The following is a 16592-nucleotide window of genomic DNA, read 5'->3' on the forward strand; positions in this document are numbered from 1 at the left end:
AAAACCATGTGGGCATAGATATATAGACTTATATTTAGATCTTCAGTTCTGTTCCATCAATTAATGTGCATGTTTCTATGTAAGCACTGTGCTGTCTTTTCTACTATAACTCTGTAGTATAATTGGAAATCACATATTATGATATCTCTTGCATCCCAAATATTCTTCAGAATTGTTCGAGCAATCCTGGTATATTATTTAATTATTTTTCCATTTCTATGAAGACTTGCAATGGAATTTTGATGGAAATTGCATTGAATGTATCCATTGAACCTGGTAGGGTGTCCATTTTCACAGTATTAGTTCTACCAATCCACAGGCACACGGCAGATCTTTTCATCATCTGGTGTCTTCTTCAATTTCTTTCTTCAATGACTTAAAATTATTATAAAAGTCTTTGGCTTCCTTAGGTTTATTCCAAGATATTTTGAGGCTATTATAAAAGGGAGTGTTCCTTGTTTGTTTTTTTTCTTTCTTGATTATGCTTATTGCTTGTCTAAAGGAAGCCTATTGTGGTTTTTGTTTGTTTGTTTGGTTGGTTGGTTGGTTTATTTTTTTGGTTACATTGATTGCTTAACACTATGCAAATCACACCACTTTGGTGGCATCTGTTCCTCATCACCCACCAAAATGCTCTGGATTCTCCAATGAAAGACACATGCATGCAGCCTTATTTTTAATATGCCCTAAGTAGCTCAACTGCGGGGCCACCCCCAAACTTACATGTTGTTAATGCTTCCCCTCCAAGACTCCAGAATTATTACTTACTAAGTCTATACTCCATCTGTGCTATCCCAGACCCAATTTGGGGAGGGCCCCCTGGGGCTGCTTTTTCCGGCTCTTATCTGGCTGTATGCTTTCTATCCTGCAGCTCTGAAGCCTGATCTCCCTGCTTTCCAAGCATGGTGATTGTAAATCCTTCTTCTTTTCTGGGTTCCCTTTCCTGGGAATTCTAAAATCCACCTCTGTCTCCCTTCCCAGCCATCTCTTTCCTTAGGTTAGGAAAAGTTTTCTTCTATGCTTTTGTTGGAAATGTTTTCTGTCCCTTTGAGAAGGGTTGCTTCACCCTCTACTATTCCTATTATTCTTAGGTTTGATCTTTTCATTGTGTCTTGAATTTCCTGGCTATTTTGGATTAGGAGCTTTTTACACTTCGTGTTTTCTTTGACCAATGTGTCAATATTTTCTATGGTTTCTTCTATACCTGAGATTCTGTCTTCTATCTCTTGTATTCTGTTGGTGATGCTTGCATCTGTGGCTCCTGACCTCTTTCCTAAGTTGTCCATCTCCAGGGTTGCCTCCTTTTGTGTGTACTTTATTGTTTCTTTTCCCATTTTTAGTTCTTGGACCATTTTCTTCAATTCCTTTGCCTGCTTGATTGTATTTTCCTGTATTTCTCTGAAGGATTTACTTGTTTCCTATTTAAGGGCTTCTGCCTGTTTATCCGTGTTTTCCTGTATTTCTTTAAGAAAATTGTTTATATCTTCCTTAAAGGCCTCTATCAACTTTATGAGGTGGGATTTTAAGTCATTATATTGCTTTTCAGGCATGTTGGGTTATCCAGCGCTTGCTGTGGTGGGAGAACTGAGTTCTGGTGGTGCCAGGTTGCACTGGGTTCTCTTGCTTATGATCTTGCACTTGCCTCTGGCCATCTCATGATCTCTGGTATTATCTGACCTAGGTGTCTTTGACTAGAACCAGTCTCCTTGGAAGCAGATAAAGCCTATCTCCTTGGCGGGAGGCAGTGCTGTCTCTGGTTAGGGTGGGCCTCTTGTGTCTGATTAGAGCAGGCCCCTTGTGTCCCTGGGTACTGTCGACCTCCCGGGAAGCAGACAGGCTGTGGAGTGTGGGAGTGTTGGGCCTGCTAATCTGGCTTGGGTGGAGAAGGAAAGTGGGCCCAATGTCAGCTGGGCTCTGTGTCTTTGGTTACTGTGGACCTCCTGGGAGGCAAGAAGATATCTGTTGGCAGATATCTGGCCGCTGATCTGGCCTGGGTAAGAACTGGGCTTGGAGAAAAGCAGAGCTGTGGGCTGGGGGTGTTGGGGTCAGCTGGCTCCCATAGTTGTCCAGGCTGCTTTGGTTATTTGACTGAGATTCTAATCTGTTTCTTTGGTTACTCCAATCCTCCTGGGGGGCACACAGGCTGAAGGATGAGGAAGTCTTATTTTCAATATGCCCTAAGTAGCTCAATGGTTGGGCCACTCCCAAACTTCCATGGTGCTAATGCTTCCCCTCCAATACTCCAGAATTATTACTTACTAAATCTATACTCCATCTCTGCTATCTCAGACCCAACTGGGGAGGGACTCTTGGGGCTGCTCTTTCCAGGTTCTTACCTGGCTGTGTGCTTTCTCTCCTACAGCTCTAAAGTCTGATCTCCCTGCTTTCCCAGCATGGTGGTTCTAAATCCTTCTTCTTCCCTCGGTTCCCTTCCCTGGGAATTCTAAAGTCCCACTTCTATCTCCCAGCCCAGCCGTTAGCTGCAGGCAACTTTATTTACCAATTAGAGCCACTGGGAGCAGGGACCCATGGCATCTTACATGTAGACTTTCAAATACCAATACTGGTGTAATTTGGGAACCCAATTAGCATAAGTAATAAACCAAATCCACATCAGTTTTGTTTTGCTCTTCTTTAACCTGGTATCCTGCTTCTTTCTTCTCTTTAGCGGCTGTAGGACTTCTCTGGTGGGGCCTTTAGGATCTTTTATATATAATAATATCATCTGAAATAAGAATAATTTGAATTCTTTCTTATTTGTATCTCCTTTATTTCCACCTCTTCTCTTATTGTTCTACTCAAGGACAGTACTGTATTGACTGAGACTAGAGAATGGGCTTCCTTGCCTTATTCTTGATTTTAGTGGAAATGCTTTGAGTTTTTCCCTATTTAGCATGATGATGGCTTCGGATTGATTGTATATTGCCCTTATGAAGTTGAGATGTGTCCGCCCAGCCCTTGTATCACTAGATTCTCCAGAGCCTTGATCATATAAAGATCTTGGATTTTGGCAAAGCCTTTTCGCCTCTAATGAGATGGTTATGTGATTTCTGTCCTTGAGTGGATACAATTTATGTTTTTCTGATGTGATTTTGAATTTGGTTTGCAAGTATTTTATTGAAAACATTGCATATACTTTCTTTCGGGGAATTGGCAACAATTTTATTTTTTGTTGTTGCTGAATATTTTTCTAGTTTATGTATTAGGGTAATATTGGCTTCATAAGGAGTTTAAAAGGGTCTTCACTTGTGTTTATGGAACAATTTGAGGACATTAGTGTTAGCTCTTTTTTGAAAGTCTTGTAAAATTCTGAAATGTATCCATCCAGTCTGGACTTGGTTGAGTTGGGAGAGTTTTTTTTTCAAATTATTGTTTTATCTCATTCTTTGTTACAAGTCTACTTAAACTCTTTACTTTATCTTGATTTAATCAATCGTATTTATAAATTCACCCATCTTCCTTTTACTTTCCAGTTTAGTGGAGCATAGGTTTTTAAATTATGTCTTCAATAACTCACTAAACTGTCTCAGCAGATACTGTAATGTGTCCCTATTCACATCAGATTTCACTAATTTGGGCCATGTGCTTTTCTTCTGATTGATTTTTCTTTCCTCTATCATATGATTACTTTGCCTTAAAAAAATGTCAGTTTTGTTAAATTCTTCAAAAAAACCAACTCCTCATTTTATTCAATCTTTATATTGTTTTTAATTTCAATTGTATAAATTTTGGCTTTGATTTTTATTATCTCTTCTTATATTTTTGGTTGTGAGCCTAGCCTTTAACGGCTGAGCCATCTCTCCAGCCCATCTCTTCTTATCTAGTCTCTTTTGTGTGTATTGTTTGTTCTTATTTTTCCTGAGGCCTCCAGGTATAACATTAAATTACTAATGTGAGATTTTTACAGATTTTTTTTGCCTCTTAAGACTGAGAGTCTTTTATACATCTCTTAGATTTTGGAATGTTGTCTTTTTGGTTTATTTCAATTGTAGAATGCTCTCAGTTTTGTTCATGATTCCTCCCTTGGTCCAATCTTCATTAAGTTGTGTGTTGCTTTGTTTCCAGGATCTTGTGTACTTTTTGTTGTTTTTATTGTTTTTATTCCTTTGTGGTTAAACAGTATGCACGGTGCTATTTCATTCTTCCTGAATTTCTTAAGACTTGGTTTGTGTCCTAAGATGTGGCTAATTTTGAAGAAAGCTCCATAGGCTTTGAAGGAAAAAACTGCATTCCTTTTTGTTGGATGGAATGTTCTATAAATATCTGTTAGATCTATTTGATTTATGATATATCTTTAGTGTCAAAGTTTCTCTGCTTACTGGATGACCTGTCTACCAATGGACTACTGAAGTCAGTTATTATTCTTGTGTTGGAATCAATCTGGGGTTTTATATCTAATAGTGCTTCTTTTATGAAATTGAGTGCTCTTGAGTTTAGTACATATATATTTATACTTACTCCTTAACTATATTATTTATATTATATATATGATATCCTTTCAGTAGCCTTTTTTCTTTAAAGAGTATGAAATATCCTTCCTTATCCCTTCTTGTTAACATTGTTTTAAAGTCCATTTTGTTTGATATTAGAATAGTTATAACTGCTTGGTTTTTTTTTCAATTCTGTATGTATGCTTGTCCTATCCTTTTACCCTAAGGTGGTGTCTATTGTTAATGGTGAGGTGTGTTTTTGGAAGCAGCAAAAAGATGGATCCTGTTTTCTAATCTAATGCTTGGTATTGTGATCTAGCCTGTCATCTCTGGTCTTCTGGAACTTATAGAATATACATCCAAGCCCTGGTTGCTTTTGAAGTTTCCACTGAAAAGTCAAGTGTTGTTCTGACAAGCCTGTCTTTATGTGAGATCCGTTCCTTCTCTGTTGATGCTTTCAATGCCCTTTCCTTGTCTGTGCATTTGGTCTTTGTATTAGCAGGCATGGGGAGTTTTCTCTTCTCCTCTTGTCTAATAGTCTCTAGGCCTCTTGCACCTTAATAGGCCATTTACCCTTAGATTTCAGACATTTTTCTCATGACTCTTTAAAAAATATTTTATGTGCCCTTAACCTAGGTTTCTTTTTTATTTGCTTCTATACCTATTCATACATTTGTTCTTATAGACTCCTAGAATTTCTAAGTGTTCCATTCCTGCCGTTTTCTTAAGATTTTAACATTTTTGACTTCTATTATACATTTTCTTTGAGACTTGATATTCTCCCTCTAATTTATCTGTTGGTAAGACTATGAATTGCTCATCTGACTTCTGAGTTTTTCATTTCAACATTTATTTCATTTTAGTTTTTATTCAAAGGGTATCTCTTTATTAAATTTCATTTTTGTACTTTAAATTGTTTCCCCTCTTTGACTCAAGTGTTTGTGTCTTCATGGTCCTCATTCAGCCGTCTGTTCACATCTTTTCTGAACATAGAACTTGAACATTTAACTGCTATGTTGAAATTTGTTTTGTGCATGAACTAAGTTGGATTTCTGGTGTGTGGGGACATTGCAATGGGTATTGATTTCTATAGTAAATATATTGATTTATTGCTTTGTTTATTCCTGTTGTTTATAGTTTTTAGATACGACCTAGGCATCTGGAGTTCAGCCGTTGGTAGTGTTTTGATCTGGCTATCTTTTCTTTGTTGAGCAGTTGAGTTGTTCGGATCCTTGATATTACCCTCATCTTGTTTAATTGTAAGAAAGCTAAATGGTGCTTAGTGTTCAGTCTTGGGACCACTCTGTGTTAGAGTGCACGTGGGTTGTCAGACCTGCTCACAGTTCATCTTTGGATAGATTCAACTTCTTCTGCAGTCTTAGAAAACTGTGTCTGTCAATCTTCTGAAACTTGCACAGGGTTTTCCAGTCTTGAAGGTAGTCCATCAGTTCTGGTCCATCAGACTGTGTAAACAAGGCCGTGTGTGAAACAGCCAACAGACAGATGACTGGGGGGATTAGTTTATGGATCTATTTGGATTTTAGGATTGGGCCAGGGGTTGGTGTCTGCGCTAAGCAAAATGGTAAATTGGTTACCTGATAGGTTAGCGTCTAGGAGAACATTTTTCTTATTTTTAAATAACAATGGCAAAATGTAACTTTATAATAAAATTGTAACTGTGTGATTCATAATATATGTTAAACCTAAATACCTAAACAGTAGCATAAAATTTGTGAGTAACTTATCCATAGCAGGCTGTACATTATAGAAAAATTTATACCATATTCAATGATAGTAAACAATGAAAAATCAAAGCTATACAATATAGACTCTATTAATATTGAACAAAATATAAGAATCTAGCAGGTAAAAAAATGAAATAAAATATCTATCATCACAGGAAGAAATAGAAGAAAGGAAATGTACAAAAACTAAGAAAATGAAAAATAGCAGGTCTCAATACAACTACATCAATGACAGAATTGAATATAAATTGTCTAGTGCCCCAGGAAAGCCCAGACTCATTAATGTTCTATCTTAATGAGTTTACCCTCTGGCAGTCTCAGAATTAATTGAAGGTGCTACCATCTACCAGTGAAGCCCATACAAGGAATATTAAAAAAATTAACATCACATATTAAATCCTTACTTCCCTACATAAAGTTGATCCTAGCTTACATCCTTCCCCACGGCTTTAATCTGCTCACAAGCAGACCAATTATCTGTCTCTCAGATTTCCACACAGCTCTCCAAATAGTGCAATGTCAACTCCAGTAGCTGACCTACAAAACCTCTCCTTTCCTTGATAGTGAAATGAATCGTCTATAACACATTCCAAGACACAAAGTTTGTCATCTCTGCTGTTTAAAGGAGAATGGGGTTCTCTCCTATAGCCTCATTCTTGCCGCTTCTTAACTCCTATTTTAAGCGTTTGAAGCACCAAACTGATGTACTATGTATATGTAGATGCCATGGCATTTCTTACTTCCTCACTCTCTCATTCCTTTCCTCACTCAGCCACCATCTCTCATGATCCTCCTACCTGTTTAACCTTCGTTGGCTTTACCAGACTGTGGCATCACTCTCTCCTTTTCCCCGCTCTACCCATAACGGTGCTGCGCATTAGAACCCACACTCACATTCACAAGATGCCCTTAAAGAAGCAAACAAGCCCAGTGCACTCTGTCATGGTTTTCTACACATCACTATTTTCCAATATCTTTTATGTAATGAATTGTAGGGAACAGAAACATTCCATGCATGGGATTAGGCTTATACAAGTGTACCCTTTGTTCCCAAGCTCCTATTAATTACCTCTTATAGGCTTTTATTTGCAGTGTACTCAATTATTAAGGTACCTAAATAGCATTTTACTCTTCAGAGCTGGTATCATTTACTTAATAGCAACTAGCAAATGCTATCATAGAGTTACATGGCTATTGCACTACCAGAAATAGGTTTATTTAAGACTTATCTCCAGGGAGAAAGAGATTTTTACCAGAATATACTATAATTGTTCATATAGTCATTTAGATCTAATGAAGCATCAGTATTTTTCCCGTTATTTTTCAATTAAGAAAAAAGTAAACCAACAGAGAATACCCCAAGAAGGCCACCGTCCATTCCATTCATTCAGTCCTTTCATTCTTCACAAGAGAAGCTCAGTTTTAGTCTTATTTGATTGTTTGAAGCTCACAATTCTCAGGCTCTTTATTAATCTGTCTCATGTTGCCATAGAACCATTTCAAGCGGAGAGGGCACTGACTTTTGACCACCAGAACCCATGTAAACAGATAGATATGGCTATGTAAAACAAACACTGTGGGGATGGGAGACAAGGAGATTCTTGGTGCTGGCTAGTTGGCTAGTCACTCTAGCTGAAGAATGGCAAGCTTAGGTAATCAGTTACATACATTTCTCAAGGAAATAAAGTAGAGAGTGATTTAGGGGGACAAAGGAAAAGAGAAGGAAAGAAACAGGTTGTCTCTCACCATCCAGAATTGCCACAGGGTTTACTCTCTACCAGGTTTCAACAATTTTTGTGTCATGCCCCAGTACTTGTCTTTGACACCTTTTATTGTTGTTACCTAAATAGAAACAAAATGACAGACAGAGAGACAGGCATAAGACTTGGAGCTCCCAGTTGGGCCACTGGGAGTGAGGTTAACTGAGACCATTCCTCCCTATATTTCTTGGTTCTAAGATCTTTCTGAGCTTCCTCATAACCAGAAAGGGGGATCTAATCACATGACATTCATTCCAAAGGATGATATCCCATCCTCTCAGGAAATTCTGAAATCTATATTTCATGGATGGCTTCAGTAGTCCATTCTGGAACTCTACAAGGATGGCTGCTTCTCAGTTGTGAGCTGCATGATGAGCCCAATTATATACTCCCTGCTCTAGGTCATCTCTAATCACCAGCCATGTTATGTACCCACATTTAAGAAATCTGAATGTCCCAGTGGGTGGTGCTGATGCAGCTCAGGGGTTAGCAAAGGTAAAGGTCGAAGAAGGTAAGCACAGCCCTTACATAGCTTTGCCATTTGGAGAAGAGACAGCTGCTCTTGCAGGACAGAAAGTGCCCAGTAGCAATTTAATATAGAGTATCTATTTGCTCTCAAGACACGCTTTTTTTTAAAGAAAAAGTGCTTTAAGATTCCATATTTCACATCAGAAAGGTTATCATCAAGAAAACAAACAGAAAGAGTAAAAAAATAAAATGTGAATCAAAAAATAAACTGAACAAGAATAAATACTCTATCTGGGAAAAGCTGTTCCCAGAAGCTGTGGTTTGTTAATCCAAAGCCCAGTGAAAGAGCTAGGAAGCCTCAGTTTGATTTGTTGGCCAAGGGAACCCCAAAAGCCCCCCAAACAATACAGAGCTCTTGTCTTTCTTTCTAAAAGATTATTTATTTATAAGTGTTTTGCATGCATGCATGTGTACTATGTGTGTTCCTGATGCAGACAGAGTTCAAGGGAGGGTCTCCTTGCTCCTGGAACTAGAATTGCACAGCCGTAAGCCAACCACCCCATGGGGGCTTGGAAATAAGACTGGATCCTCTATAAGAGAAGTAAGTGCTCTTAAAAGTGAGCCATCTCTCCATCTCCTCGGCATTATTTTTGATTCCCCACCAAAATATATGCTAAGACCTTTTGCTAAAGACACTGCACACCTTGGGTTTGTAATACAAACCTTAGGTTTGTAGCAAAGGGAAAACAAGCTAAAATTAAGCGATTGTCTTCCTTCTCACCAACCTGCACCTTTAGAGTCCCGGAAAAGATATACAAGTTTCTGGGGTAGGGATGGGGATAGAAGTGCTCTCAATGGTCTTACTCAGCTGTTAATCCTATGAACTGTGAGACCAATCTGCTATGTTAAGATGAGTCCACTTGTGTGACAGTGGCCCTGGAGTTATAGAGATAAGAAATTGCTCTCTAATAAGATTTGAGTTACTGGAAACCTGCTCAATAACCTATATAGCAAGGGAGATCATGGGCCCTGGGAAGAACTGAATAGTGCTGTTCAGCTAGATTGACACAAGGTCAAGGTGCCCTCTGAATAGTTATGCTTGTACTCATAAATGAACTTTATTCTTAATCTTAAAAAGAAAAGACGTTCTTTGCAGTGAACAGTGGTAAACACAAAAGATTCAGCATTGCACACAAAGCTCCTAGTAGTGGTACTGAGACACCAAAACCTTCAACCTACAAACTGTCTTCCCTACAAAATGTGCCAGGGTAATAGTGGTGCAGAACTTGTAGGAGTGGCCAACCAGTGACCAGTCCAACTTGAGGACCATACAATGAGAGTGAGAGTCCATGTCTGACACTGCTGGTATGGTTGGGAACCAGAGGACCAGAGGTTTGGAGAGAGGACATCTCAGAGACCCAGGAAAGAACAAATCCTAATGATATCCTACTGTACTGATGGAGTGGTGCCTAGCCCAATTGTCATCAGAGGGGTGTCATCCAAAGACTGATGGGAACAGATGCAGAGACTCACGGTGAAGCACGAGGCAGAACCAGGGAAACTCTGCTGAAAGGTAAGGGCATTGTAGGAGCCAGAGGGGTTGAGAATACCAGGAGAGCATAGCCCACAGAATCAACTAAGCAAGGCTCATTTGGGCTCACAGACACTGAACTGACAACTATGGGCCCTCTATATGTCTAAGCTATGTCCTCTGCACATACCTTAGGGTTGCGTAGCTTGGTGTTCTTGTAGGACTCCCAACAATGGGATTTAGGATGTCTCTGACTCTTTTGCCTGTGCTTGGGATAACTTTCCTTCTCTTAGGTTGACTCAGCTCATCTAACCTTGTCTAGTTTTACTGTATCTTTTTTTTCTTTTCTTTTTTTTTTCGGAGCTGGGGACTGAACCCAGGGCCTTGTGCTTGCTAGGCAAGCGCTCTACCACTGAGCCAAATCCCCAACCCCATAGTTTTACTGTATCTTGTTAGGGCATGTTGGTGACTATTCATGAAAGGCCTCCCTCTCACTCTCCTTGTGCTGTTGTTGTTTGTTTTGATTGTTAATTGAGGTGGAAAGACCTGCCCTGAATGTGGGTGCATCATTTTCGAGGGCTAGGTTCTGTAAAAATGGAGAACGCCAGCTGAGCAGAGGCCTGGAAGAAAGCAGCCATGTGCTCATTCTCTCTTCTCTCTTTACCATGGACATAACTAGATGAGCCACATGAACTTCTGCCTTGATATTCATGCAACGATGGCATGTAACTTGGAACTGGAGCCAAATCAACCCTTCCTTCCTACATTGGTCAGGATGTTTTATCACAATTGAAATGAAACTAGAACACACGTGGACACACACACACACACACACACACACACACACACACACACACATTATATAACACAGGTTTGCCAGCCCCAAGTATATAGATCAAAGTCAGTATGGCAACAGCCTAGGTGTCTATCAATGGAGAAATGGATTTTTACAATGTGGTGCATATACATATTATATATGCCAGTATAAATTTACCCATTAAAATCATCTGTAAAAATACATATGGGTCCAGAAATAGCCCCATTAAGTAAACTAAACCAGACCCCAAAAGACAAATACTTTTTCTTTCATATAGTATGTATATATTTGAGAAGAAGGGGCATGAAAATATAATGATTTGTTAAATGAGTTATTTAAAATGCAAATACATTTCATAAAGAGATGTGACAGGAGATAACATAGGAATATTATTAAAGTATGGTATATAGGAGTCTGAAAATAAGATGATGAGACTCATATAGGACATACATTTTAATAAAAATGAACAGGGCCTGGGTGTTGCTCAGTATTAAAGCGCATGCCTAGCATTTGTGGTGTTGGGTTTAAATCACAATACTATAAAAACTATACTATAAAAAAAGGTTTTATTACCTTTAGATGAAGAGCTACCGATGCAGGAAAACTCAAAGTAGTAAAATTGATGTGGTAAAGAATTTATTAATGAACGTGCATAGGAAATATTAAATTACACAAAGAATTTAGCAAAAAGAGTGTTACCTCCAATTGTCCTGAGAGATAATAATGTAGTAGCCAGGCATGTTAAATTGTAAGAATATTTTATACAACTGAAGTGTAGAGTTATGAGAAAATTTCTGCTAGTGTTTATTTGCCAAGGCTGACTTCTCCTTAGGCTCCACTCTTGTAACAAAAGGAGACAACCCTGACTTATTACTACCTACTAGGCTCATCCCTAAATCAAAGAATAGGCCTCTAATATCTGCTCAGGGTCACAACCACCACCAGGCCCTTGTCTACCACTGGATCCCGTGTGTTCTTATCAGACAAGGCATAATCTGTCAGGTGAGCAAGATGAACCTAGGTAGCAGTGTAAAAGGAGAATTTGAGTACACTTAAATAATTATGGGAGCATCTTTGCTGTGTCAATCTCCCATCTGCCCAAGTGGCAGACATGCACTGTCTAAACTGTATAAATAGAGGGTCCTGACAAGAAAGACACTTAGAATAACAGTGTGTGGAGTGCATGAGGCTAAGGCCCAGATAACCTGGTAGAGCTTTCTGTTCAGTGCCACCTCCTCTGAACATTAGCCAGATATGGATGTACACTATTATTAAATAGCTTTTTCTTAACTAATCTCTAAGTGTGTGAAGTGATTTCTCACTGGGAAGCCATATTAGTTCTACAACACTAAAGCGATAAATGGATTCTGGGAGAAAAAGTTTTCTCCAGGAATAAGACCTATTGTGTAAAACAATAAACATTTTTAAAAGGCCATGAATTTGGCAGGTAGAGAACGTGAAGGGAGTTGGAAAGGGGGGAGGGAAAAAACATAAGTACCGTATTTATGTATGAAATTCTCAAAAAAAATAAAACCACCCACAAAATTTAATTAAAAAGCAAGTATTCCTTGAGAAAAACCAAGATTCAAAACGTTCAGTAGTCTGGCTTCGGCCATGTTAGACAGGCAATAAGACGATGGGCCACCACAGTGTAGGACGGAGGTGAATTCCCCAAGCACTTGCTGTCTTCAGTTTTGTCTTCTTTAAGTCTTCTCACAGTATTTGCTTTACTATAGCAACCCCTCTTCTGCGACCATTGCTTCCTCCTCAGTCGCAGCCGAAATGCTTTCTGGGTAACAAGAAGCTCTGATAAGTAAAGGCAAGCAACTCCTTCCATGCCTCACTTTTCCTCCACAGCCATCTGCTAGGCTAAGAGAAAACCAACCCAACCCAGGGATTTGTTTTCACCGCGGCGTGTCCATGGATTCTGGAGAGATTGGTACTAAACCCCGTGTCTTTGTTAGACTCCTTCACAGGCCTGATCAACATCCTGACAGACATTATTTGGCGATTCACGGGAGACTTCATGGCCCCTGACCTGGTCTGCAGAATCGTCCGCTACTTACAGGTATGGAAATCATCTCTCAGTGCTGTGAGCCACACTGAAGCCCACAGGAGTTCTGGAAATTACAGGGGAAAAAAAACCTGAACCTTTGCTCCTGCACGACCAGACACGCCTTTCTCCCTAGCTAAAAGGACAAGCACATTTTCTATAATTTCTAAAAATGGGACTTTCTTTTTGCTACAAATAGTGCATTTGCAAAGCAACAAGCAAACAACAGGTGCGGCACTGAGTGGAAACGGTGGTATGTAGAGACACTTTCGACATCTTATAGCTTAAATAATGCCCACAATGTTGGTCAATGCTTGCTGTTTTACCCCCTCGGTGTCTTCTTGTAAAAAAATATTAGCAAGAAGCTCCCAATTAACAGTTTTCACAGTTACTCCTCATTAATGCATTTCTGTTCTTGTGCAGTTTTCTAGTCTCAATGATGCCGGCTTTACAGATGGACAACATCACATCTGAAAAATGCTGCCCTCTCAGAGTCCCCCTGGCTAGGCATTCGGAATATCTGTATTCATATTCAGAAGTGAGAATATGGTTTCATCAGTTATATTGCCTTCAGGTCTCAGTAACATGTTTCATTGTTGGGAAACAAATGAGAATAGTTGTGATGTTAATGTTCATTGTGCTCTGGATGTGACTTTAAAAGGAGCCAATGCTTAGGGATGGTATTTTCTTAGACTGAATTTGTAACACATCCCTGGAGCATGCCAGGGGTGCAGTCATTAATATGCAACACTTACATGACAAATGTTCTACATCTACTTGTTGAGAATGCTTTTGTGTACAGAGTTGATTTTAATTATTCCATTATTTCGGTAATGGATTGCTGAAGTGCAAGTTATAATAGGACTCAGTTGCCTAAAACAATATGTATTTATCCTTTCACAGTATTTGTTAGTCAAAAATTCTGGAATAGTTCGGTTGGGATAGATACAGGCTCACCATTAGGGTCCATCACATGATTCATGACAGTGGCCTCTGGAGGGCAGATCAGGGACCAGATGATTCACATCAATGGCCAGTGTGTGGTCACTCACTTTCTCACCAACAGGCCTCTCTGTAGGTGCTGAATCGTAGCCTCACAAATACAACCACATTTCCCCAAGAGCAATTTGTCATGGTAACCAAGGTAAAAATACCAATGTATTTCATAATATAGTCTCAATAGTCACACACCATGGCCTTCGCAGTTTTCTTTCGGGGACATAGGTCAATACTGGTCCAGTATGAGGAAGAAGGAAACCTCCAGAGAGACTAAAAGCAAGAGATACGATGAGTGGGACCTATTGGAGGTTGACCACTGCGTACACCATCACACTTTCCAAAAGCTCGGTTATGAACCATAATTTTTTTCATAGCTAACAACTTCACAGTGTGACTAGCAAATACTCATAGCAACAACATTTCTTCCAATTATATTCTTAATAAATACTAAAATAATCGTATCTGAGATTGGCAAGAAAACGCCAACGGTTCTCTGCCCTCTGATGGCAGCAAGCAAATGTTATTGATGCTGGAATTAGGTTTTCTAGGGTTCTGGGAATTAACCAAAGGCTTGCAACAGCCAAGGAGCACTGATGAATGAGACCAGCTGGGTGGAGGAAACGTGAGCTCTGCGGTATTCTAGCCTTCGTCATTCCCACCCAGCAATGCCCATGCCTGTGGTAGCCTTGAAAATTAACAGCTTTCCTTCACAGTAAAACAAAACTTCTGCTACTCATGGAGAGAGCAGATCTGAGTAGAGCCTTTCAAGGCTTTTCCCCCACAGAGCTGCTCCTATTCCAAGTGTCTAGTAATCCTTTGGAAGACTAGGCCTACAAGCTGTCTATATTTCACTTGGCTCATCGCTTTTCTATTGTAGAACCTCTTCCCTCTGGGTATTTGACACGAATAATTACAGAAAATTGATTAACTTCACAGAAGCCTTAGTTGTGAGATAACTGCTGAGGAAATCAATAAATGAAACAAATTTTAAAACAGAAGCTGAGAGGTGACACACTTAGAGGAGCTTTGAGACTCTCTGACATATTCCTCCGACCCTAGAAGGTAAGTGCATGGCCCCGACTGTGCATTTGTGAGGAAGAAATGGAGACAGCTCAAAGCTATTGCCCTTGACTGAGACAGCTGATTAAGTTCAGCATCTTTTCATGATTAAAAAAAATGTTCGAGAAATTAGGAATAGGCAGAGAGCAACTAAACATAAGACATGTGTGAGGCAGGGCCAGAGCTCGCTGCACACCCAACGCTGACGACAATGATGCTCTCACTCCAATATCAACAACAGACAAGGCCAGCCTTGCCACTTCCATCCCACTGGAAAGACTGGCAACAGAAAGAAATAAAAGCTTCTAACTCAGAGATGCAATTCTAAGGAACTGCCAGAAAGTTACAATTAATAAAGCCCCAAATTTGCAGAATACAAAATCAAAACACAAAAATATGGAGCATGTACATACAAAACTATTCAAAGAATAAATTATGAAAACCAATCTATAATAACTACAAAAAATGTAATAAAACTCTGAAGACTTATCTGTCAGGTCTACAAACTAGAAAGTGTAAGTCTACAATCAAATAAGATAAAGCAAAAAGAAATTAAATAAGACATAAATAAATAAGATAGTTAACACCCATGGATTAGAAATGATTTAAAAAAAACTGCTTTAAATGATCTACAGAAACAATATAAGCAAAGCAAAATTCCTACAATATGTGGGATGATGTCACAGGTGAGGCAGGTACAAGATAGAAGGAGGCCTGTCATTGGATGAGAAGGAAGGGTGGGCAGGAGAAAAGTTTGAAGGAAGAGGAGGAGACTGGAACGGAAAGGAGGGAGAGACAGGAGGGACAGGGAGAGAGGGCGTGGCAGGACAATATGGCCGGTGATGTTAAGATTCCACACTGTACCTTTACAGGTTGTTATGAATGTTTTTAAGGGATGGATGTGTATTGGGCTTTGTATGTTTAGGTGAGCAATTATATCTTATCAATTGGGTCAAAGGTTATTATATTGTGCGTTCTTTCATGTAGCGATTTAAGTGTAGGAAAGTGTGCCGCGGCTAGAGAATCTGGACCACCACAGAATTGGGATGTGTGCTTCTGGCATGAAAACCTGCCTTGAACTAGATAGGTAGGGAGATGGCTGCCAGGCTCAGAGGGAGGCCTTCGGCAGTGTGATAAGGGATGGAGCAGAGAGGGTGAGACGCTTTGCTGACTGAGAATTAAGATGTCCAGCAGATATCTTGGGGCACTGCGGTGCTGGATCTAGAGGGGATAAAAGACAGCAATTTTATTTGTTGTATTTTTACAACAACAACCACATTTCTCATACAAATCAAAAACACAACTATAATACATGTAGAACCACAAAGACACCAAATAGATAATATCGAACAAGAAGATAAAAAGCTTTATCTGTCACATTAACATTTTAAAAAATACATGGTAATATAGCCTACTGTTAGTGGGTTAACATTAATCTGTGTCTTTAATTTCACTTCTGCACTTTTTATGACATTAGTGTACCAGACTTTGGTACATGTAGGCCTAGGAATGAATTGTAATAGATAATTTTCCCCTTGATTACATGAAGTGACCTTCTTTGTTTCTTCTGGTTACTTTTAGTTTGATGTCTACTCTGTAAGGCATTGGAATAGTGGCCCCTGCCTGCATCCTATTCCCATGCCCTTGGAATAATTCTTTTCTATGTGCTCATCTTAAGGTAATACCTATCTTTCAAGATGCCTTTCTTGTAGACAATATAAAGAAAGATG

General features: G+C 39.3%; 1 protein-coding gene across 1 annotated transcript in view; it reads left to right on the forward strand.

Annotated features, from left to right (window-relative positions):
* Npsr1 (neuropeptide S receptor 1) overlaps positions 1-16592 on the forward strand; it is a 224612-nt gene that overhangs the window by 147596 nt on the left and 60424 nt on the right. Inside the window, exon 4 of the mRNA NM_001106808.1 lies at positions 12716-12819. Coding sequence (NP_001100278.1) covers positions 12716-12819 — 104 coding nt within the window. The remainder of the gene's footprint in view (positions 1-12715; positions 12820-16592) is intronic.

The sequence above is a fragment of the Rattus norvegicus genome, chromosome 8, assembly GCF_021556685.1.
Source record: "Rattus norvegicus strain SHRSP/BbbUtx chromosome 8, alternate assembly SHRSP_T2T, whole genome shotgun sequence".
In the NCBI taxonomy this organism is placed as follows: Eukaryota; Metazoa; Chordata; class Mammalia; order Rodentia; family Muridae; genus Rattus; species Rattus norvegicus.